Here is a 21,372-nt window from a genome sequence, read left to right on the forward strand (position 1 = left end):
GGCACATATTGTATTGATTTGAATACGTTATTGTAGTTTTGCAAGGGTTAAATAGCCTTGGACCACAAAAATTAAACTTGTATCAAACAGATGGGGGTCACTTACATATGACCCACTTGTATTTTGCATGGGCAACAAATGTTTTGGCCATCAAATAGGCTGTCGAAGTAGGCAAAGGCACCATATTTTACCATTTTGAATAAATAGCAGTACTGTTTCAAGGATTAAATATCTTGAGCCATTAATATGACATTTGATACCAACAGATACCAACACCTACATATGAACCACTCAATCAACAGATACCAACACCTACATATGAACCACTCAACCAATAGATACCAACACCTACATATGAACCACTCAATCAACAGATACCAACACCTACATATGAACCACTCAATCAACAGATACCAACACCTACATATGAACCACTAATATTTTGCCTGGCCCAATTAGGTTTTGGGCATGAAATAGGCTGCCAAATTTAGGCACAGGTACAGAATGTATTGATTTCAATAAGTAACTGTAGTTTTGCAAGGGTTAAACAGACTTGGGCCACAATTTTGACCTTTGCAACCAACAGAGGGAGGTCACTTACTTGTGACACACTTGTATTTTGACTGGCCCAACAAGGTTTTGGACATTGAATAGGCTGGCAAAGTGGGCACAGATTGTATTGGTTTGATTATGTAGTGTAGCTGTAGTTTTGCAAGGGTTCAATAGCCTTGGGCCACTAATTTGACACTTGAAACCAACAGAGGGGGTCACTTACACATGACTCAATTGTATTTTGCCTGGCCCAACAAGGTTTTAGGCATGAAATAGGCTGGCAAAGTGGGCACAGGCACCATAATTTTCCATTTTGGATAAATGGCTGTAGTGTTGCAAGGGTTAAAAAACCTTGGGTCACTAATTTGACACTTCCAACCAACAGTAGGAGGTGACTTACTCGTGATCCACTTGTATTTTACCCGATACAACTAGGTTTTGGGCATGAAAAAGGCTTGCAAAGTGGGCACAGGTACCCCATTATACTATTTTGAATAAGTATTTGTAGTGATGCAAGGGTTAAATAGCATTGGGACACTAATTTGACACTTAAAACCAACAGAGGAGGTCACTAACACATAAACCACTTGTATTTTGCCTGGCCCAAAAAAGGTTTGTGCATGAAATACAGCAGGCTGCTTAATTTGGGCACAGGTAGAGATTATTTTGATTTGAAAAAGTAGCTATAGTTTTGCAAGGGTTGAATAGCCTTGGGCCACAAATTTGAACTTTGCAACCTACAAAAGGGGGGTCACTTACATTATTTTATTTTATTTATTTATTAACAGTTTCTTATATAGAGCAGCATATTCCGTTGTGCTTTACAATTGCAAACATTAATAGAACAAAACTGGGTAATAACAGACCAATATAAAGGTAGGAAGGCCCTGCTCGCAAGCTTACAATCTATAGGGAAATAGGCATTGATACACAAGGATAGGTGCTATATATTGCATTTTGGTCCAGCCAGAATGCACAGTTTCTTGGTGGGCTGCATGATCCATTCACACCGGAATGTCGGCCAAATGTCATGAGGATGTGAGAGAAAGAGGATGTGTGAGGTTTTGTGTGGACTGCGAAAGGGGATGTAATTAGATATGGAAGCTATGAAGGTCATGTGGGCGGTTCTGGGATTTGATAAGCTTGCCTGAAGAGGTGAGTTTTCAGGGATCGCTTGAAGGATTGGAGACTAGAGGAAAGTCGTATTGTGCATGGTATGGCATTCCATAGAGTGGGTGCAGCCTGAAGAAAGTCCTGTAACCGTGAGTGAGTGGGAGCAAGTAATGCGTGGGGATGAGAGAGCACATCTTGTGCTGAGCGGAGAGGTCGGGTAGGGAGATATTTTTAGATGAGTGAAGAAATGTATGTTGGTGTGGTTTGGTTAATAGCTTTATGTGTAAGTAAGATTATTTTGTTTTGAATACAGTAGAAAACCGGCAACCAATGGAGGGACTGACAGAGCAGGGCAGCAGACGATGAACGTTTGGCAAGGAAGATAAGCCATGCTGCTGCATTCATAATTGATTGTAATGGCGATAGCCTGTTTTTGGGAAGACCAGTAAGAAGGCCATTGCAATAGTCAATGCGGGAAATAATAAGTGCATGGATTAGAGTTTTTGCAGCGTTTTGTATGAGATATGGTCGAATTTTGGATATGTCTTTTAGATGTATGTAACATGATTTTGAGACAGATTGAATGTGGGGAACAAAGGACAGTTCAGAGTCAAGTATGACACCTAGGCAGCAAGCTTGTGGGGCAGGGTGGATTGTCGAGTTATCAACAGTGATAGAGAGATCTGGTTGGTAACTGTTATTGGCTGGTGGAAATATAATTAATTCTGTTTTAGAAATATTACGTTTCAGGTGGCGAGATGACATCCAAGATGAAATGGCAGAAAGACATTCAGTTACACGGACGAGTACAGATGGTGATAAATCTGGGTAAGATAGGTAGATTTGAGTATCCTCCGCATACAGATGGTACTGAAATCCAAAAGAGCTGATTAGTGGTATAGATTGAGAATAACAGAGGCCCTAAGACATAGCCTTGCAGTACTCCAACTGATAGAGGTAGCGAAGAGGAGGCAGAATCAGCAAATGAACAGTAAAAGAGCGATCAGATAGGTAGGAAGAGAACCAAGACAGAGCTGTGCCCTTAAGACCTAGGGATTGTATTGTTTGTATGAGAAGAGAGTGGTCAACAGTGTCAAAAGCAGCAGAGAGATCTAGAAGAATTAGGAGTGAGCAGGGCCAGATTAACAATGGGGCGGATAGAGCTCCAGCTCCAGGCCTCCACATAAAAATAGGCCCATTGTCATGACAACATGATGTCTCTCCATCTGGTCTCCACACGGTCAGCCATAAATCATAAGTAGTAAAATTGTATTTCTATTTACCTCACAAAATTAAGGATTTTTTTTATTTTACATATTTAGGGAGACATTGGAGCAGAGAGTATAGGGGGTACACGCCCACATGACACTGGCCACACCCACACAGCACTGGTCACGCCTCCTCTGCTTCTCATAATAGGCCCTTTGGTCATTTTCAGCTCCAGGCCCATGTGGCCATCAATCCGGCCCTGGGAGTGATTAATGGCCTTTAGCCTTGGCAGTGACCAGATCATTTACTACCTTAGTCAGTGCTGTCTCTGTGGAGTGTTGGGAATGGAAGCTGGACTGAAGTGGGACCAATAAGTTGTGTGAGTTAAGAAAGTGTGTGAAGCTGGTGTAGACAAGTCTCTCAAGTAGCTTGGAGGGGCATGGGAGCTGGGAGATAGGACAGTAATTTGAGAGAGTGTTGGATTCAGAGTTTTGTTTTTTCAGAATAGGAGTAATCATTGCATGCTTGAACAGTGATGGAAAGTTGCCAGTAGAGAGAGAGAGAGAGATTACAGATTTTAGATAGGGTTGGGATAAGCACAGGAGACAGAGCTTTACTGATTTGTGAGAGTATAGGATCTAGAGAAGAGGTAATAGAGTAGGAGGATAAGACGAGTGTTGATACTTCATCTTCATTTGTGAGATCAAATGAAGAGAATGTGCCATAGGATTCAGGTAGGGAATTGAGCAGGTCACTAGATGAGGAAGAGCATACCATTTCACTTCGGATCTCATCAATCTTGTCCCTAAAATAGGAAGCCAAATCTTGTGCACAGATAGTAGCAGGTGGTTTGGGTGAGGGAGGGGTAAGAAGCAGTTTAAATGTATTAAAAAGTCGCTTGGGGTTAGAGGCTTGAGCAGAGATAAGAGATTGGAAATATGTTTGTTTGGCAGTATCCAGAGCAGTACGATAAGAGTTGTAGATAGTCTTATATGTGAGCAAGTCAGTTGGAGTATGAGACTTTTGCCACTGACGTTCTTGTATTTTGCCTTGCCCAATAAGATTTTGAGCATGTAATAGGCTTGTAAAGTGAGCAGAGGCACCAAATTATACCATTTTGAATAAGTAGCTGTAGTGTTTCAAGGGTTAAATAGCCTTGGACATCAAAAATGACACTTGAAACAAACAGAGTGGGGTCACTTACATATGATCCACTTGTATTTTGCTTGGCCCAAAAGGGTTTTGGGCAGGAAATAGGCTGGCAAAGTGGACATAAGGCACCAAATTATATCTTTTTTAATAAGTAGCTGTAGTGTTGCAAGGGTTAAATAGCCTTGGGCCACAAATTTGACAATTCCAACCAACAGCAGGAGGTCACTTACTCGTGACTCTCGAGTATTTTGCCTGGCCTAACAAGGTTTCAGGCATGAAATAGGCTGGTAAAGTGGGCACAGGTACAGACTGTATTAATTTGAACAAGTAGCTGTAGATTTACATGGGTTAAATACCCTTGGGCCACAAATTTGACACTTGCAACCAACGGAGCACTTACATAAATAGCGGGACCCAGCACCAGCAGGTGAGAGTAGAAATCTACCTGTGCTGCACAGAATGTTGAAGACACTCACAATGCACTGTTTTTTATGCAGAAGAAGTTAGAATGCCCCATATGATTTACACAAAGGAGAAGAAAATGGATTAACTCTATCACTTTTCCTAATGAGAGAATATCCTCCATCATAAACAGTATTCTGGCAACTACAATAAAGACACTTTCAGGCCCCCATTTATCAACATAGTATATTTCCTTTAGCGCTCGCTAGGGGTTATGACTTCTTTTCTGCATTTAACAAACAGCGGTAATCAAAGATGGCGAGAACACTGAAGTCCCAATTGACGTCAATGGGCACCAGTCGCGGCCCTTCTGGCTTCAGCAAAGCCTTCCAGCCACTGCTGAGTCACCCTGTCGCTACCAGCGTGAGGTTGCCAGCAGCCCAGCGGAGGACATCGCAGAGGAGGAGGACTTCGCGGGTCCTCGCTGGAGGGGTAAGTATTGGTAAATAACAGTGAATTTTTTTGTTTGTATCACAGTGTTCCTAAATTAAAAATTGTGCTGGTGTTTACCTTCATTGATAAATGGGGGCCTCAGTTTCCACAACAAAATCGCAAGCCTAGGAACAATATATTCAGAGACAAAGTTTCCCTGCATCCGGGCCGCCCGAGGACGTCACTTCCGGCCACGTTCGGAAAAGATATACAGAAGGAAAAGACTCCAACTCATGTCAGATCTGAGGGACCACCATCAGGTGTACATGACAGAGCGTATGACACATCAGGGAATACGCTAAGCTACAGTCTCTTCCCCCACCGGATATCTTCAAACCGGTACCGGAAGGGACTGGCTGCACGGCTATTTAAAGTGAATTAATTTCTCATTACCACCGAGAAAGGGACAAATGGTCCCAAAACGCATTGAAAGGATAGGTGATAGAGCAACTACTACTGTGCTGTTTCTCTGAGGGCTTACATAGGGCCCCCGGAGCCAGGACAAGATACATATAATAGTACAAGGGAATAATTATAGCGCTCTCATAGAAGAAATAGGCGGCCCTGAAAAGGGCCTTTGTGTGGGTGATAGTATTCAATGTACATCAGTGTTCAGCCCCCGAATCCATAGAGAGTGCGGCCCTGGCGTTTCAGAGCGTACACCACATCCATAGCGGTGACTGTTTTCCTCTTGGCGTGTTCGGTGTAGGTGACGGCGTCCCGGATAACGTTCTCCAGGAAGACCTTCAGCACCCCACGGGTCTCCTCATAAATGAGACCAGAAATGCGCTTCACGCCTCCTCTCCGGGCGAGACGGCGAATGGCAGGCTTGGTGATATAATAATCTCCCGTGCTGAGATTACAGTTCCGCATATTATAATTTTAAGGGCATGCATGTGGCATCCATTCAGTGCTGGTAGATGGCTGGGGCAGCCCAGCTGCTGACAGAAAAACTGGGCTTGTCCCCAGCCTGACATGAAATGGGAGGCGTGCCATACAGGCATGCCCCCAAGTAACGTCATCTAGGAATCGTTGCCTACAAGGCCATGCCCCTTTATCGATGGCGCGCAGCTTTGCCAAGCGAGCAGAGTAACAGGCACGGTCCCTTTCTTGCATAGGGCCCTGGACTCAGACCTATGCGAGTGGGTCGGCTCTAAAGTCTCACACGGTCAAATTTCCTGTCAGATCTGAACGATAACGATTTTAAAAATCATTCAAATCTGACAGAAAATCTGACATGAGCCTTCAACGATGAACGATGCGCGTTCCCGCTTGTCAGATAACGATATCTGAATCTGATGTGTTTGCAGTCAGATTTGGACGATTCCATTTATTTTAATGCAGTCAGAAATCGTTCAAATTGTTGCTCAAATCCTTCATCTGATACATCTGACCGTGTGTATGCACCATCAGTCTGCAGCAGCAGCCCTGAGCAGCATCATTCAATGAGGGGTGAGAGGAATGGAGGGATGAAGTAGAGTCAGGTAAAGGTGAACAGGCAGGGAATGACGTTTGAAAAGAGAGAGGTGGTAAAAATATAACTGCTGGTGTAGAGGCAGGAGAATAGCAATATAGGCAGATAATGAGAGTGGTGAGGGGAAAGAGGTGGGTAAGAAGGATGAGTATGGGGCAGCTAAAGTGGGATGAGAAGTTTCAATATTTAGGTTAGTGTCTCCAGCGGAGACTGCAGGAGATCACAGGTAAGACTACAAAAGACCCAGAAAAGTGAGATTTCAAAATGAGAGAGGGCGGGAGAGACAGTTTGGGAAGGGGCAGAACACGCCAGTGCATAGGAACAGTAATGTCATAATCACCATCTAATAGAGACACATAACTCATTAGACACATACACCGTCTCAGTTCAGTCTGAATGGAGGATGAGTTCTTGTATAAAGTAAAATATCAATAACTGCATTGGTAGGAATCCCGAAACTGATATTGTCCCTATATTAGGAGCGTCACAAGCAGCAGGATGTGACGCCTTGGAGGACTCCTCCCTCATAGACCAGAGGTTTCCCATTTGGTCCGCTCGCACTGTATAAGAGGAGGACTTTGCTGTAATTGTAACAGTATTGTTCTCTTTACAGCGAGTGATACAATACAAGTGATTAAAAAGCAACATGTCTGGCAGAGGTAAAGGCGGAAAGGGGCTCGGAAAAGGAGGAGCCAAGCGCCACAGGAAAGTGCTGCGGGATAACATCCAGGGCATCACCAAGCCTGCTATTCGCCGTCTCGCCCGGAGAGGAGGCGTGAAGCGCATTTCTGGTCTCATTTATGAGGAGACCCGTGGGGTGCTGAAGGTCTTCCTGGAGAACGTTATCCGGGACGCCGTCACCTACACCGAACACGCCAAGAGGAAGACTGTGACCGCTATGGATGTGGTGTACGCTCTGAAACGCCAGGGCCGCACTCTCTATGGATTCGGGGGCTGAACACTGATGTACATTGAATACTATCACCCACACAAAGGCCCTTTTCAGGGCCGCCTATTTCTTCTATGAGAGCGCTATAATTATTCCCTTGTACTATTATATGTATCTTGTCCTGGCTGACGCCAGACCTTATACAGAGTCCTAATATAAGCCTGTTTGCTGGTTTATATTTAGATCGTTACTAGTAAATTATGGGGAAACGACAGCTTATAGGTGAAATCTGCACGTAGTCACTCTCTGTCGGTCTTGTAAATGTATCGAGTGAGTACATTAAAGCATTGTCCTATGGGTGTCCCTATGTTAGATTATTACGGCCACTGTTTCTATGATGGCACAAATCAGTGTATGTGGCTGACTAGTTCTAGACTGATAATTACACTGTTTATAAAGAAACAACCGCAATGGTCAGTGCTTCTTTAAACGTTAACTGTAGGAAATCCCTTTTAAAAGAAAAGTATTGACAAACCCCTTTCTGCCTGGGAAGGGCTCCTGCTCTATTTTGTGTAAAGAATTACACATTGCATACATTTAAATCAGCATTAAGATCCATTTTCAGACATACCCTCCTTTAAAAGTAATTTGTCAAATGTCAGAGCATTACACTGGTTTAAGACAGAGTTTTATCTTCTAGAGCAGTAAATGTGAATAACATTGGTGGTATGTCATGTTTGCAACTGAATGTAAATGTAGCAATGAACGTGCTTTATACAGTTACAATATGGGCTATGGAAGCCTTAGCCTTTATTGTAACAGTATCATATGTATCAGAAGATAGAACCACTAAACCACACTGGAATTACAACACACTGCACAAAGGAATAGAGATATTGAGTGTTTTGAAGACATATTAGTAAATGAGTCAGTCAGTCTATCTGACAATTATTAAAATAGCCAGATTGTTTTCAGTCGTCTAGCGACAATCAGAAGCCAAACTAACGCTGCTCCTGGTTTGGTAGAAGACTGTTTAGGCTTTCTTACCCACACAGACACGTTCCTAGAGCGGTGACTCGGACTCCTGCTGGAAAAATACAAGAGTGAGACAGGGCTATACAGCCCATTCATCCGGTTCCCACGGTGGGGTGGCATTTGATGAGGCTGATAATAGATTGGGTAACTGCTTCTCGGAGATGGCTATTGCCCCAGCCACCCCCGAAAATATCTGGTGGCTAAAGTTACCCTGCGGAGGAAGTCTCTGAAAAGTTTTGCTAAAGCCCCGGGGGGAAGAACAACATATTATTCTAATGGTCATTACAAATGCATGTTCATTCCCAGAGACACCCCAAAATAATCTATTACGATATTTGTCTGGATGTGAAAAGATTTCCTTATGTCCAGCGTATTTGAGGAGAGTGGTAGGTAGGCTGGAATATAGCCCTGTAAACGCTGTGCGAGAGTCGCCTCTGGTTGGTGCGTTGGGTTAGGTCCGGGACCTAGACTATGGGTGATGGGGCGACCTGAGTTAGCTGCCGGCTATAACTTCTTACAGTGCTCCAATAGGTCTTGCACCTCTGATAATGTAAAGCTGACTGCTACAGACTACAGTATGTATTCCGGGAATACATACTATTGCAGTCCGCCTCCCAATCACATTACTATTGCCGACTGTAATGAGGGTAATTGAAATGTATGGGACTCCTTATGTATCAATTTCAATATACATTTAAATATATCTACCTAGGGTAAGTGTCATCAGCATTTTTTCCAAGAAGTGGAGTTTTTAAGGGGGATTTATTTTTTTTATCACTTCTGCTTGATACCAAGAAGAAACGTTCACTCGCTTGTACTAGGAATAGGCAATTTATGGCATTATAACTGATGGTGACCTTCACATGCCAGGCTGCCACAGATGTAACATGCCCTAACAGAACACCTTTAGGCTGGGATGTGTAGTTTGTACAATGGTGAGCAAAAACTCAGCAACGCCTTCCTGCATTCACTTCCAGAATCTGGAAAAGTAGGCTGGACGTTTAAACGGCGGGATTTTTGAAAAAGCGGTTTTATTTTTATTTTTTAAAGCCAATCGGTGGAGAGGGCAGGACTACTTCTATCCAATCAGCGTGAAGCACTCTTTATATATAGGTTTGCTAAACGCTGTTGTGTCACTGTCTGTGTATTTAGTCACTTTGGAGGAATAATGGCCAGGACAAAGCAGACCGCCCGCAAATCTACAGGAGGGAAAGCTCCCCGTAAGCAGCTGGCAACCAAGGCTGCCCGGAAGAGCGCCCCAGCTACCGGCGGCGTGAAGAAGCCTCACCGCTACCGACCCGGGACTGTTGCTCTCCGAGAGATCCGTCGCTACCAGAAATCCACTGAGCTGCTGATCCGTAAGCTGCCCTTCCAGCGACTGGTGAGAGAGATCGCCCAGGATTTCAAGACCGACCTGCGCTTCCAGAGTTCTGCTGTCATGGCCCTACAAGAGGCCAGCGAGGCTTATCTGGTCGGGCTCTTCGAGGACACCAACCTGTGCGCCATCCACGCCAAGAGGGTGACCATCATGCCCAAAGACATCCAGCTGGCCCGCAGGATCCGAGGGGAGAGGGCATAGGTGGTACTCGGCACTCCTATACACACAAAAAAACCCACAAAGGCTCTTTTCAGAGCCACCACATCTTTCTAAGCGAGCTGAAGCATAAACTACATATTAGTTTGAGCAACAGGATACTAGGTAATCCTCAACTCCGCTCTCCAACTAGGTGGGTAAGAAAGTACAAAACTCCCATTAAAAGTCGGAGCTCAAAGCGCATTATCTGTCTTCCCCGTCTCCTTCCTGGCAGCCTGTCGCTGTTTTGGATGGCGACAGGAGCCTCTTTATGGGGGGAAAATAAAATGCGGTGCACCAACAAAACCCGCAGTCACTTGCATGAAAACAACCCCCCATGATGGAGGATATATTACATTAGAGCTTGAAAGTTCCACAGCACAGGGATTGTTTTTCCCTTTGGACTCACTCTCCGCGATATTTTGATAGTCAAAGAAAACAAATATTATATACTACACTGTGGATCATAAAAATGATAGGTGCGCCAGATTCCAGACCCCTTCTGTACAAACTATTTGGAAATGTGAGGTTGTCTTTAAATAATCTCAATTGTGAGGTCAGCAACAACCCTAATGGTATTGTATTTACTTGATTTTAACTTGCCAGAAAGCCGTCAATATTTTATTTCCTTTCAGTGGTTACACCACAATTCCATCATGTTAAATTAATCTTCTCACGTTCATGGAAAAAAAAAAAAAAAAGGGAAACCGAGCGCAATTCATTTTACACTAGCAACTTTATTAAATTGAAATCCGTATGCACTTACACTATGAGCATGTATATAAATCAGCCTACCAGATATAAGATACAGTAGATAAAGGTCTTTTGTGAGAAGAGGTGATGGTAAAGAAAAAAGGACTATTACTAGACTTGTGCCATAACAGATCAGAGCTTCTATACATGAGGGAGCGTTTTAGCAGCAGTAGTCTTTAATGGACGTGTGTATAGAGCAGAGCCTCCTCTGCACAGCTGCTATCCCCAATCTGGATGGAATGTTGGGGATGGGGTAAAACAAAGCGCTGCTGAGCAGCCAGGCGTCACTACAATAAGAAACAATGGCCGTGTTCTAGGCTCTCGTAGGAAGACGTGGGTGGCTCTTAAAAGAGCCTTTGTTCTATTACAGAGACATCGGTTTTGTAGTGGAAGTTGCCAGGATTACATTACTTGCTCTTGGCCGACTTGTGACTCTCCGTCTTCTTAGGCAGTAGCACGGCCTGGATGTTGGGCAGGACCCCTCCCTGAGCGATGGTCACTCCACCGAGTAGTTTGTTTAGCTCCTCATCATTGCGTACGGCGAGCTGGAGGTGGCGGGGGATGATGCGGGTCTTCTTGTTGTCGCGGGCAGCGTTGCCTGCAAGCTCCAGTATCTCAGCCGTCAGGTATTCGAGTACTGCGGCCAGGTAGACTGGTGCCCCGGCTCCCACACGCTGTGCATAGTTTCCCTTCCTCAACAGCCGGTGAACGCGGCCAACAGGAAACTGGAGACCGGCCCGAGAAGAACGAGTCTTTGCCTTAGCCCGGGTCTTGCCGCCCTGTTTCCCTCTTCCAGACATGATCGATTTACAAGCGCAAATAAAATCTAAATGAATTATAAGCCAGCCATACTCCTTATATTCCAAACAGGAAATCCAGTGCTTGCTCTGTGATTGGTCCCCTTTACACAATGTCCAATGCAGTTTAGGGTCATGCACAAACCAATCAGCATTTAGAGGGTGGAGTTATGTTGCCGTTCGACATTTGAAAAAAAACAAAACCGTCTACCCAATAGTACATCCTGAAGGGCTAAAGCCTCATTTGCATGGACTGACTATAAATGGAGCAGATCTGGGCCGTGTCAGCAACACATTTTTTACATTGTCGAAAGAGATTTTGTCTGTTGCTTCGAAATGCCTGAGCCTGCGAAGTCTGCGCCAGCGCCCAAGAAGGGCTCAAAGAAAGCGGTGACTAAGACCCAGAAGAAAGATGGGAAGAAACGTAGGAAGACCAGGAAGGAGAGTTACGCCATTTACGTGTACAAAGTGCTGAAGCAGGTGCACCCAGATACCGGCATCTCCTCCAAGGCTATGGGCATCATGAACTCCTTTGTGAATGATATCTTTGAGCGCATTGCAGGGGAAGCTTCCCGCCTGGCTCATTACAACAAGCGCTCCACCATCACCTCCCGGGAGATCCAGACCGCTGTACGCCTGCTGCTGCCGGGAGAGCTGGCTAAACACGCCGTGTCCGAGGGCACCAAGGCCGTCACCAAGTACACCAGCGCCAAGTGATCTGCTTTCCTTCTCCCTCCCACATGAACACAGGCTCTTCTAAGAGCCACCCACCTCCTCTCTTAACGGGCTGTAACTATCATGGTTTGTGCTGTGACCCTACTTATATACTTGGCTGAATCGCAGAAACCGAGGCTGTATAGCCTGAATCTCTTACATGCATAGTTTTCTTTGCACTCTGCTGGTTGCAAAAAAAATAGTTTCTTTCAGGGGAAACTATTTTTGAAGAGCTAAAATGTATCCAGAATAAAAACCATCCCTTATTTAGATAATAAAGTACGCCCTGATCTGCATTTTCCATGATTGTTAACGTAGGGAGTACAGAAAGACAGCCGGCCTTAGATATATCTATTACAGTGATTATATAAGGTGATCCTGTGCTTCGCTTGTAGCACACTTGGATGCAGGCAACATCCGAACAACTCACAGGACACGTCAGTGGCATCGTGTCTGTGAGATAAAATAGAGAGATGGTATAATACAAGCACCATAGGTCTGACTCCAACAATATAATACCAGATCTATACTGATAACATTAATTTACTAATCATTTTGGAGTAAAGCTGCATAGTAACTAGTGAGGTGCCGGCAAAATTGTGCATGATACTGATACATGCTACCTGTGAGACAGTGAATGACCGTCTATTGGAAATGACTATAATATAAAGCACTAATTACATGGAAGAGTGGGTCAGGCTTGGAGAAAGAAACCTAAATTAGGTACATAACAGCAAATGTTTTCATACACATACCCACCAAGATTAATTACATTTAATGTAGATTAGAGCTATCGCTATGTGTGATAAAAATTACAAGTGCTATTTAAACGAGCACAAATATGTGATCACAACCTTTGTTGATAAGAATCTGGATAAAATAATAACCGCACATTATCCACATCGTGCTGTAGACTAGAAATCACTATATTGCTATAATAGACTTACAATGATAATTTTATCATGAGTGCTGTTTTCACTGGCAGCGGAATTTGTAGGATAATTGTGGGACAGCTGCTGAGTTTGAAAGACAATAGAAAAAGCTACATGTTTCTGAATTTGAAATAGTATTCATAGTAAAAAAGAACTTGCAACACTATCCATTACAGTCTCAGGCAGCTGAAATGATACAATTAATGTTACTCTGCGGCTGATTTTCAGAGACTGCAATGTAATGGTAGTAAGTAGTTTCAAAGAGAGCTATGTCCTGTCTTTAGAAAAGAAAGGGAGGGATACAGATGGCTCCTCCTCTCAAAAATTGAAGGCTTCAATCAGGTCCGCCCTTTGTCTTAATAAAGGGCAGCTGTGCTGCTTATACGGTTTCGTTTTTGTTACTGATTTGAACAGGTTTCAAGATGTCAGGAAGAGGCAAAGGCGGTAAAGGACTCGGGAAAGGAGGAGCCAAGCGCCACAGGAAGGTGCTGCGGGATAACATCCAGGGCATCACAAAGCCTGCCATCCGCCGTCTAGCCCGGAGAGGGGGCGTGAAGCGCATTTCTGGTCTCATTTATGAGGAGACCCGCGGGGTGCTGAAAGTGTTCCTGGAGAACGTGATCCGGGACGCCGTCACCTACACCGAGCACGCCAAGAGGAAGACTGTGACCGCTATGGATGTGGTCTATGCTCTCAAGCGCCAGGGCCGCACTCTGTATGGTTTTGGAGGTTAACTAGGTCCGGCTGATCTCGTTTTCAGAAACACAAAGGCCCTTTTAAGGGCCACCTACAACACTCCTGAAATGAGCTTGATGAACATACTGCTTTTGTTTGATTTATTTTTTTCCACGGTAAGCAGCATCATCAACGCATGATCTATAATGAACAGAATAACTTATTTGCTACAAATAAAGAATCCTGTTGCTTTTCGGCTAACCTGCAGTTTGTTCATTTATATATGATCATATGTATATGGCGCCACAAGTGTTCCGCATCACCTTTCACAGTGCATAAACAAATTAGTGAACAAGAAACCAGTGACTTCCTAGACAAGGACATGGTTTACAGACATTGCTGCATAAACGATCATAACACTAAGCAGCTGGGCGTCACTTCGGTGGAGATTAATGTTTACAATTGTAAAGCGCAACGGAATATGCTGCGCTATATAAGAAACGTAATAAATAAATGTGTTAGGTGCCCTTGAGGGTAGTAAATAATATTAGATAAAAGTATAAGGGAATGTTGTGCAGATGGCGCGCTGCTGCTTTCCCCAGCACTAGTCTTTAGCTCCGAGTAGTCGGCTAAAAGTAGAAACCAGCGCATCCGATATACCTTTCCCCAGCTGTCCTGCTGCAGCATCAGCTCTATTCTAGAACACTGCGTTACCACACAGAAATCACAAGCTTAAGGTAGTGACTGCTGCTCAGTAAGCCCAGGAGATTTCATTTCTATTTTACTGTATCTAATGACTCAATTGTACAGGGCGCCCCTTCCAGACCGTCATCTGCCTACAGCTCTGCCACGAGAGGGTGGGTGGCTCTGAAAAGAGCCTTTGGTGTGATAATAAGGAAGCGAGGCTGCGGCGATTGATCCATTACTTCTTTGTCGCAGCTTTCTTGGGCTTAGCTGCCTTCTTTGCAGGACTCTTGGCAGCTTTGGGCTTCACTGCTTTCTTAGCCGGACTCTTGGCAGTTTTGGGCTTCGCTGCCTTCTTGGCCGGGCTCTTGGCAGCCTTCTTAGGCTTCTTTGGGCTTTTGGCAGCAGCCGCCTTTGCTGGTTTCTTGACCTTCTTCGGGCTCTTGGCTGCACTCGGAGCTTTCTTGGGCTTCTTCGGGGATTTGGCCACTTTCTTTGCCGCAGGCTTCTTGGGCTTCAGAGATTTCTGGGCGGGCTTCTTGCTTTCAACCTGCTTCTTATCGAGCTTGAAGGAGCCGGAAGCGCCGGTGCCTTTCACCTGGGTGAGGATTCCTTTGGTCACCAAAGCTTTCACGCCCAGTTTGATGCGGCTGTTATTCTTCTCCACATCATAGCCTCCGGCAGCCAGAGCCTTCTTCAAGGCGGAAAGAGAAACCCCACTGCGCTCTTGAGAGGCAGCCACGGCTCTCACAATCAGCTCGGAGACACTGGGACCAGAAGACTTGGGGCTCTTCTTGGATGATCCTCCTGCAGCTTTCTTCGTCTGTCTTTTCTTTTTGGCTGCGTCCTCTGATGGAGCAGGGACGGCGCCAGCTGGTGCAGTTTCTGCCATTTTACAGAATGCTTCTGAGTATAACAACTAATAACAATACAACTATGATTTTGCTTATATACCCATCTGGCTGTGCTGTGATTGGCTGCTGAGCGTGGGGCGTTCTGTGTTCCCATTGGCAGAATATGTAGCCGTGTAAACCCTTCAATGTCTGTGTGTAAGGGACATTCTGGTGTCAACTTGTGTTTCCCTAGCGCAGAAAAATAGTCATTTATACGGCATGAGAAGAGAAACGAGCTGGCTATCTGCACCACACTTGTGCTCCATGGTCTCTCCTGGCCCTTTATGGTCAATGCTGGCTTTGATGTTGCGAAGGAAAAGAGGAATAGCCACTGGCAGGTCACCCACACCAGGCTGCACATGCCCGGCATGTATCACATTTCTCCTTTTTTCTGCTGCTAAAATGTTCCATCGGGGCTTTTTTCTCTCCTTCTGGCCCTGGAGATAATGAAGGTGCTCTGCGGCACAATCTGTACAGAGCAGGGCACATATTGAAAGACAGAAATGTGATGTGTGGGCTCTTCATGATAAGGACAGATAGCACAGTCAGCTACAGATTAATCTTGCCTGGGATTCTCCGGGATGTGGAGAATGCTGGGGGCATTTTAACAAAATGTTCCTCTAGTGATCCACGTTGCTTGTCATTTCTGTGTATTTAATAAGATAAATGTGTCTGTAAAAAGAATGATGGCGGCCTGATCCCATTACTTTATGATTTGAAAAGGGAGAGATGGGAGCAATATGGGGAGACAAGAAGAACAGACGGTAGACTGGACAAATACAAAGCGGAATGATGGGAGAGTGTAGAAGGAAGAGGGAAAGACAGCCCTGCACAGCAGATAGCGAGCCAGCGAATGACGGGTCCAAATAAATACTAATGTTGTAATCCGGCCTAACATCCCTACTCACCCAGTATTGCATCAAGTGACCTGTATGAGCATATTAACATATACAATGTATCTGTCACCTCAGAGTCGTTGGTGTAAGATTCTGAGCTATCAATAAGGTGGTTATAGCTCGATTTGGGTATATGGCACCTAGCAGAGGAAATTGTGACCTGATGGATGGAAGATCAACAGAACAGGCAAAGAAGTGACATGAGTTCCTGGCTCATTATGTGCTAAAACTGTCTCCAGATTTCCTAGAGTGGGTGGCCGGCCGCAAACCATCCTTCTCATGCGTGGTGACTGAGTGTCCCAGATCCATGCTAGGTTCTATAGACCCTGAACCATTAAGCAAACTACCGGGTGCGGTTTGTAGCTTCGAGTTATGGACGTCAAATGATAATGACACATCTCCGCCGGTGCAGAGCATCTGGGACAGATCAGCCTGTGTTACCCCAAAGAGGAAGGATAGGAGCTTAGAAATGGATGAGTGTGGGGGGAGATGTTGTAGTAACAGGAGGATGGGGGAGATCTGATAACTGGATTTGATGTGATGATTATTATGCTATGTGTTCTTCTACTGGGTACTAACTAACTTGATGGGGAAAATAATGGAAACAACATAAACGAATATATTTTCCTTTGGTCGCATGTTTAAGTTATATCATATGTTGGATAACCATTTCTCTTGTCTCCTTTTTTCTCATATCATATGATATTTTATTCCCTATTACTAATTATATCTCAGTAATAACTAAGTATTTGCATGTTCAGGAGTCATGGACAGTAGAAATAGAACAGCCGAAAAATAATAAATAAGAATGTTGAATGTGCAGATAGAAAAATTCAGGGATTATTATAGCCATAAAAAGGGTTTTATTTTCTATACTAAAGCTTTAGTACAATGGTTCTGAATTGTATTTCCACCGAGTACAGTATTTTGTGAACCCTTATATATTATCCAGAGGTAGCCCTGTATTTCTTCCTGTAGTTTCTCCGATTTATGAAGTTTAACTTGTGGACTAATGTGCCACAGATTGTATCCACTAATGTTTCATAGGATTGTAACAAAAGCAACTGTTTCTCATTAGTATCGTATTGTATCCACTGCATGCAAAACTTCTGAGTATACTCAGTTCAAATACTATTTACAATATGACAAATTGACAACTGATACCTACCATAATATAAATGTATTCCTAATGCTTTATTAGTAAAATGGTTATAATTATATTGTGAATTTTGCTGATACATTGAGCTAGGCTGCTTTTACTGCAGTTACAGTATATACTATGATCTCCCGGAGTGTAGCTTGAAGGTATCATATTGTTTAAACACAAAACTGTTCCCGCTCAGGGCAGCTATTCAGTACTGTATGTGATTATGTCATTTATTTCAAGAGACTTTACACCCGAACAGAGTCCACAATTGTAGTGTATCACCGTCCGTATGTTTCTCGTTGTTTATTCTGGCTGGAATAGAAGGAAACAAAAACAAACGAAAAACACCATTTATTGTAATTTCCGCGCTGGCGTGTAATCTTACATTCTGTATATAATCAACTGATGAGAAAACAAAGTCGTTGTAACTTTGAAAGAGCCCGCCAAAAATTTCCCTCAGCCAATCAGGAAGAAGGGCGCTCTAAATTGATTAAATCACAGCGCATAAATAGAGTTGTTGCCGGCTATTTTAGTCATATTCATTCTACTTCCAACAGTACTAGCGTATAGCACGATGGCCAGAACCAAGCAGACCGCCCGCAAATCTACAGGAGGGAAAGCTCCCCGCAAGCAGCTGGCAACCAAGGCTGCGCGGAAGAGCGCCCCAGCTACCGGCGGTGTGAAGAAGCCTCATCGCTACCGACCAGGGACTGTTGCCCTCCGAGAGATCCGTCGCTACCAGAAATCCACTGAGCTGCTGATCCGTAAGCTACCCTTCCAGCGTCTGGTGAGAGAGATTGCCCAGGACTTCAAGACCGACCTGCGCTTCCAGAGCTCTGCTGTCATGGCCCTACAAGAGGCCAGCGAGGCTTATCTGGTCGGGCTCTTCGAGGACACCAACCTGTGCGCCATCCACGCCAAGAGGGTGACCATCATGCCCAAAGACATCCAGCTGGCCCGCAGGATCCGAGGGGAGAGGGCATAGATAGTACTCGGCACTCCTATACACGCAAAAAACACAAAGGCTCTTTTCAGAGCCACCAAATCTTTCTAAAAGAGCTGAAGCATAAACTACATATTAATTTAAGTGGCAGAACGTTGTTAAAATCTCAGCTCCGTTTACCCCCGCGGTGGAGGCTACATGACCAGTCTCCTTATTTAGTTGCCACACTCTGTAGTACCCCGCTCCTTCCTGCCAGCCTGTCGCTGCCATCGTTAAAAGGCTGAAGTCTCATCTATCCAGCGTTGGCAAAGGGAACTAGGCTAACAAGTCACAAGTAGTCGTTGCAAATCAAGTTAAAAACCTTTAATGTTTATATCAGAATGTTGGGTTTCCCTGTACAGTCCTTTACAGAGCCATCCCCACGTTCTATACACAGAGCTATAAACTTCCCCTTTAGGTGTCTGCACTATTACAAGTTTTCTAATTCTAGAAGGCGCACAATGGCTCTACCGCTAAATCGGGCTCGTTTACTCGCACTGGTATATTTGAAGCCATGAATCAGCTCTTTAGGGACGGGGTGGGTGGCTCTGAAAAGAGCCTTTGTGTTATGGGGACATGTATCTAAAAGCAACTTTACTTGCTTTTAGCTGCCTTGTGGCTCTCGGTCTTCTTGGGTAGTAGTACAGCCTGGATGTTGGGCAGGACACCTCCCTGAGCGATAGTCACCCCACCGAGCAGCTTGTTTAGCTCCTCATCATTACGCACAGCCAACTGCAGGTGGCGGGGGATAATGCGGGTCTTCTTGTTGTCACGGGCGGCATTTCCGGCAAGCTCCAGAATCTCAGCCGTCAAGTACTCGAGAACTGCGGCCAGGTACACCGGTGCCCCGGCTCCAACACGCTCTGCATAGTTTCCCTTCCTCAGCAGACGGTGAACGCGACCGACTGGAAACTGGAGCCCAGCTCGAGATGAGCGGGTCTTTGCCTTAGCCCGGGTCTTGCCGCCTTGTTTCCCTCTTCCAGACATTCTTGAGTCCGACTCACAAAGATACAATATAATAAATCTGGCTGAAACAAGTTTGCGATCTTGACCTGCTTGTTATATATACACTCAGATGGGACCTACAACCTGCTCTGTGATTGGTCTGCTTAAAAAGCAACCAATGCAATACATGTTCATGCACGAACCAATCGGCAAATGAATAATGGGTTTTTGAGGCGGAGTACATCACATGACACGTCTACCCAATAGTGCATTCAGCACGGGTAAAGCCTTATTTGCATGAGCTGACTATAAATGAAGCAGGTCTGGGAGATTTCAGTTACATGTTTTTTTTTCTGTGTGTGAAAACCTGTTATATCGATAATGCCTGACCCAGCCAAGTCTACGCCAGCGCCCAAGAAAGGCTCAAAAAAAGCGGTGACTAAGACCCAGAAGAAAGATGGGAAGAAGCGTAGGAAGACCCGGAAGGAGAGTTACGCCATTTACGTGTACAAGGTGCTGAAGCAGGTGCACCCAGATACCGGCATCTCCTCCAAGGCTATGGGCATCATGAACTCCTTTGTGAATGATATCTTTGAGCGCATTGCAGGGGAAGCTTCCCGTCTGGCTCATTACAACAAGCGCTCCACCATCACCTCCCGGGAGATCCAGACCGCCGTACGCCTGCTACTGCCGGGAGAGCTGGCCAAGCACGCCGTGTCCGAGGGCACCAAGGCCGTCACCAAGTACACCAGCGCCAAGTGATCTGCTTTCCTTCTACCTCCCACATGAACACAAAGGCCACCCACCTCCTCTCTAATTGGGCTATAACTATTGCTGTGACCTGGGCTAATATACAGTGATCTAGGCTGTATTGTCTGACTCCTGTTTTACTGAGTTTTTGTTGTAATTGCACCATGTTCCTAAATCACACAGATCTCCTAGGTACACTGGGCCTGATTCAGAGCCGCTCGTAAGCGGCCGCTCCGAGCGATGTTCGCACATCTGCGCATGCGTATGGGTTTTAGTACGCATGCACGAACCAGTCAGTGTGGTCGAAAATCGTGTGCTCGCAAAATAGCTAATGCCAGTGTCATCGACCACGTCACTTGGTTGTTTTTTAGCCTGAACTGCTCGCATGATTGCGGTAGGAAAATCCAACCACAAGCACTGCGAGCAGTTCATACGCCTTTCGATGTACTTGATTAATCAAATAAATAGCGGAGATGACGTATGATGCCAGCGGCCAGGGGGCGTTTTTTCCAAAATAGTGAGCGCATGTTTCGTTCGCTCGTTCAGACATAGAGGCGTCAACAGACTGCAAAGAGCGAGCACTTAATTTAAATAGCCAGCCCATTTTTCGGAACGAGCGGCTGCAATTAGCGTCCGGCTCTGAATCAGGCCCTCTGGTCAGAGCGAGCTCATCCCCCGTAGCCAAACCTCTACCAGTTTCCTGTCTCTCTTACCATCTTCTTAAAAACAACTGTGATGTTACTGTCCGTGGATGGATTGTTTTAGTGCTTAAAACCATATGATCGACTGGCATTTGCTCCCATACATTACTAAGTTTTTATTCCAACCAGCCAGATTGGACAGAAACTGACAAAAAATTGTATAGTGGATGGCCAGCTTAAGTAGCTATAGTTGTGCAAGGGTTAAATAGCCTTGGGCAACAAATTTGATACTTGGAACTCACACAGTGGGGTCACTTACATATGGCCTTGCCCAACAAGCTTTTTGGGCATGCAATTAGGTGGTAAAGTGGGCACAGGCACCAATTTATATATTGATATAAGCAGTTGTGCAAGGTTTAAAGAGCCTTGGGCAACAAATTTGACACTTGGAATCCACAGAGGAAGGTCACTTGCAAATGACCCACTTTCAATTGGCCTTGCCCAACAAGGTTTTGGCATGAACTAGGGTGGTAAATTGGGCATCAGCACCATATTTTATTCATTTGAATAAGTAGCTGTAGTTGTGTGAGGGTTAAATAGCCTTGGGAAACAAATTTGACACTTGAAATCCACAGAGGGGCGTCAATTACATTTATTTAAAATGCAATTGGC

General features: G+C 44.9%; 9 protein-coding genes across 9 annotated transcripts; 6 read left to right on the plus strand and 3 right to left on the minus strand.

Annotated features, from left to right (window-relative positions):
* The first annotated feature begins 7,040 nt into the window (after positions 1 to 7,040).
* On the plus strand, positions 7,041 to 7,352 carry LOC148515468 (histone H4). The gene has a single exon (XM_088479884.1). It carries the CDS (start codon positions 7,041 to 7,043, stop codon positions 7,350 to 7,352), a length of 312 nt encoding a protein of 103 aa, XP_088336010.1.
* A 2,118-nt stretch (positions 7,353 to 9,470) lies between these two features.
* LOC148515469 (histone H3) lies at positions 9,471 to 10,362 on the plus strand. The gene has a single exon (XM_088479939.1). The coding sequence runs from the start codon at positions 9,487 to 9,489 to the stop codon at positions 9,895 to 9,897; it is 411 nt and encodes a 136-aa protein (XP_088336065.1). The 5' UTR covers positions 9,471 to 9,486; the 3' UTR covers positions 9,898 to 10,362.
* Positions 10,363 to 10,978: 616 nt separating this feature from the next.
* On the minus strand, positions 10,979 to 11,480 carry LOC148515470 (histone H2A type 1-like). Its single transcript, XM_088479940.1, has one exon. It carries the CDS (start codon positions 11,442 to 11,444, stop codon positions 11,052 to 11,054), a length of 393 nt encoding a protein of 130 aa, XP_088336066.1. The 5' UTR covers positions 11,445 to 11,480; the 3' UTR covers positions 10,979 to 11,051.
* A 272-nt stretch (positions 11,481 to 11,752) lies between these two features.
* LOC148515471 (histone H2B 1.1) lies at positions 11,753 to 12,211 on the plus strand. Its single transcript, XM_088479941.1, has one exon. It carries the CDS (start codon positions 11,778 to 11,780, stop codon positions 12,156 to 12,158), a length of 381 nt encoding a protein of 126 aa, XP_088336067.1. The 5' UTR covers positions 11,753 to 11,777; the 3' UTR covers positions 12,159 to 12,211.
* A 1,298-nt stretch (positions 12,212 to 13,509) lies between these two features.
* On the plus strand, positions 13,510 to 13,821 carry LOC148515472 (histone H4). The gene has a single exon (XM_088479885.1). The coding sequence runs from the start codon at positions 13,510 to 13,512 to the stop codon at positions 13,819 to 13,821; it is 312 nt and encodes a 103-aa protein (XP_088336011.1).
* Positions 13,822 to 14,290: 469 nt separating this feature from the next.
* On the minus strand, positions 14,291 to 15,351 carry LOC148515473 (histone H1-like). The gene has a single exon (XM_088479942.1). It carries the CDS (start codon positions 15,336 to 15,338, stop codon positions 14,685 to 14,687), a length of 654 nt encoding a protein of 217 aa, XP_088336068.1. The 5' UTR covers positions 15,339 to 15,351; the 3' UTR covers positions 14,291 to 14,684.
* A 2,589-nt stretch (positions 15,352 to 17,940) lies between these two features.
* On the plus strand, positions 17,941 to 18,427 carry LOC148515474 (histone H3). Its single transcript, XM_088479943.1, has one exon. It carries the CDS (start codon positions 17,957 to 17,959, stop codon positions 18,365 to 18,367), a length of 411 nt encoding a protein of 136 aa, XP_088336069.1. The 5' UTR covers positions 17,941 to 17,956; the 3' UTR covers positions 18,368 to 18,427.
* A 476-nt stretch (positions 18,428 to 18,903) lies between these two features.
* On the minus strand, positions 18,904 to 19,387 carry LOC148515475 (histone H2A type 1-like). Its single transcript, XM_088479944.1, has one exon. The coding sequence runs from the start codon at positions 19,349 to 19,351 to the stop codon at positions 18,959 to 18,961; it is 393 nt and encodes a 130-aa protein (XP_088336070.1). The 5' UTR covers positions 19,352 to 19,387; the 3' UTR covers positions 18,904 to 18,958.
* Positions 19,388 to 19,673: 286 nt separating this feature from the next.
* On the plus strand, positions 19,674 to 20,769 carry LOC148515476 (histone H2B 1.1-like). Its single transcript, XM_088479945.1, has one exon. The coding sequence runs from the start codon at positions 19,691 to 19,693 to the stop codon at positions 20,069 to 20,071; it is 381 nt and encodes a 126-aa protein (XP_088336071.1). The 5' UTR covers positions 19,674 to 19,690; the 3' UTR covers positions 20,072 to 20,769.
* The last annotated feature ends 603 nt before the right edge of the window (positions 20,770 to 21,372 follow it).

The sequence above is a fragment of the Taudactylus pleione genome, unplaced genomic scaffold (genome assembly GCF_031769625.1).
Source record: "Taudactylus pleione unplaced genomic scaffold, aTauple2 ptg000248l, whole genome shotgun sequence".
NCBI classification, from domain to species: domain Eukaryota; kingdom Metazoa; phylum Chordata; class Amphibia; order Anura; family Myobatrachidae; genus Taudactylus; species Taudactylus pleione.

Excerpts from the sequence above, each read along its gene's own strand:
- LOC148515470 (XM_088479940.1), bottom strand. The coding sequence starts at position 11,444 with ATGTCTGGAAGAGGGAAACAGGGCGGCAAGACCCGGGCTAAGGCAAAG.
- LOC148515475 (XM_088479944.1), bottom strand. The coding sequence starts at position 19,351 with ATGTCTGGAAGAGGGAAACAAGGCGGCAAGACCCGGGCTAAGGCAAAG.
- LOC148515469 (XM_088479939.1), top strand. The coding sequence starts at position 9,487 with ATGGCCAGGACAAAGCAGACCGCCCGCAAATCTACAGGAGGGAAAGCT.
- LOC148515472 (XM_088479885.1), top strand. The coding sequence starts at position 13,510 with ATGTCAGGAAGAGGCAAAGGCGGTAAAGGACTCGGGAAAGGAGGAGCC.
- LOC148515471 (XM_088479941.1), top strand. The coding sequence starts at position 11,778 with ATGCCTGAGCCTGCGAAGTCTGCGCCAGCGCCCAAGAAGGGCTCAAAG.
- LOC148515476 (XM_088479945.1), top strand. The coding sequence starts at position 19,691 with ATGCCTGACCCAGCCAAGTCTACGCCAGCGCCCAAGAAAGGCTCAAAA.
- LOC148515474 (XM_088479943.1), top strand. The coding sequence starts at position 17,957 with ATGGCCAGAACCAAGCAGACCGCCCGCAAATCTACAGGAGGGAAAGCT.
- LOC148515468 (XM_088479884.1), top strand. The coding sequence starts at position 7,041 with ATGTCTGGCAGAGGTAAAGGCGGAAAGGGGCTCGGAAAAGGAGGAGCC.
- LOC148515473 (XM_088479942.1), bottom strand. The coding sequence starts at position 15,338 with ATGGCAGAAACTGCACCAGCTGGCGCCGTCCCTGCTCCATCAGAGGAC.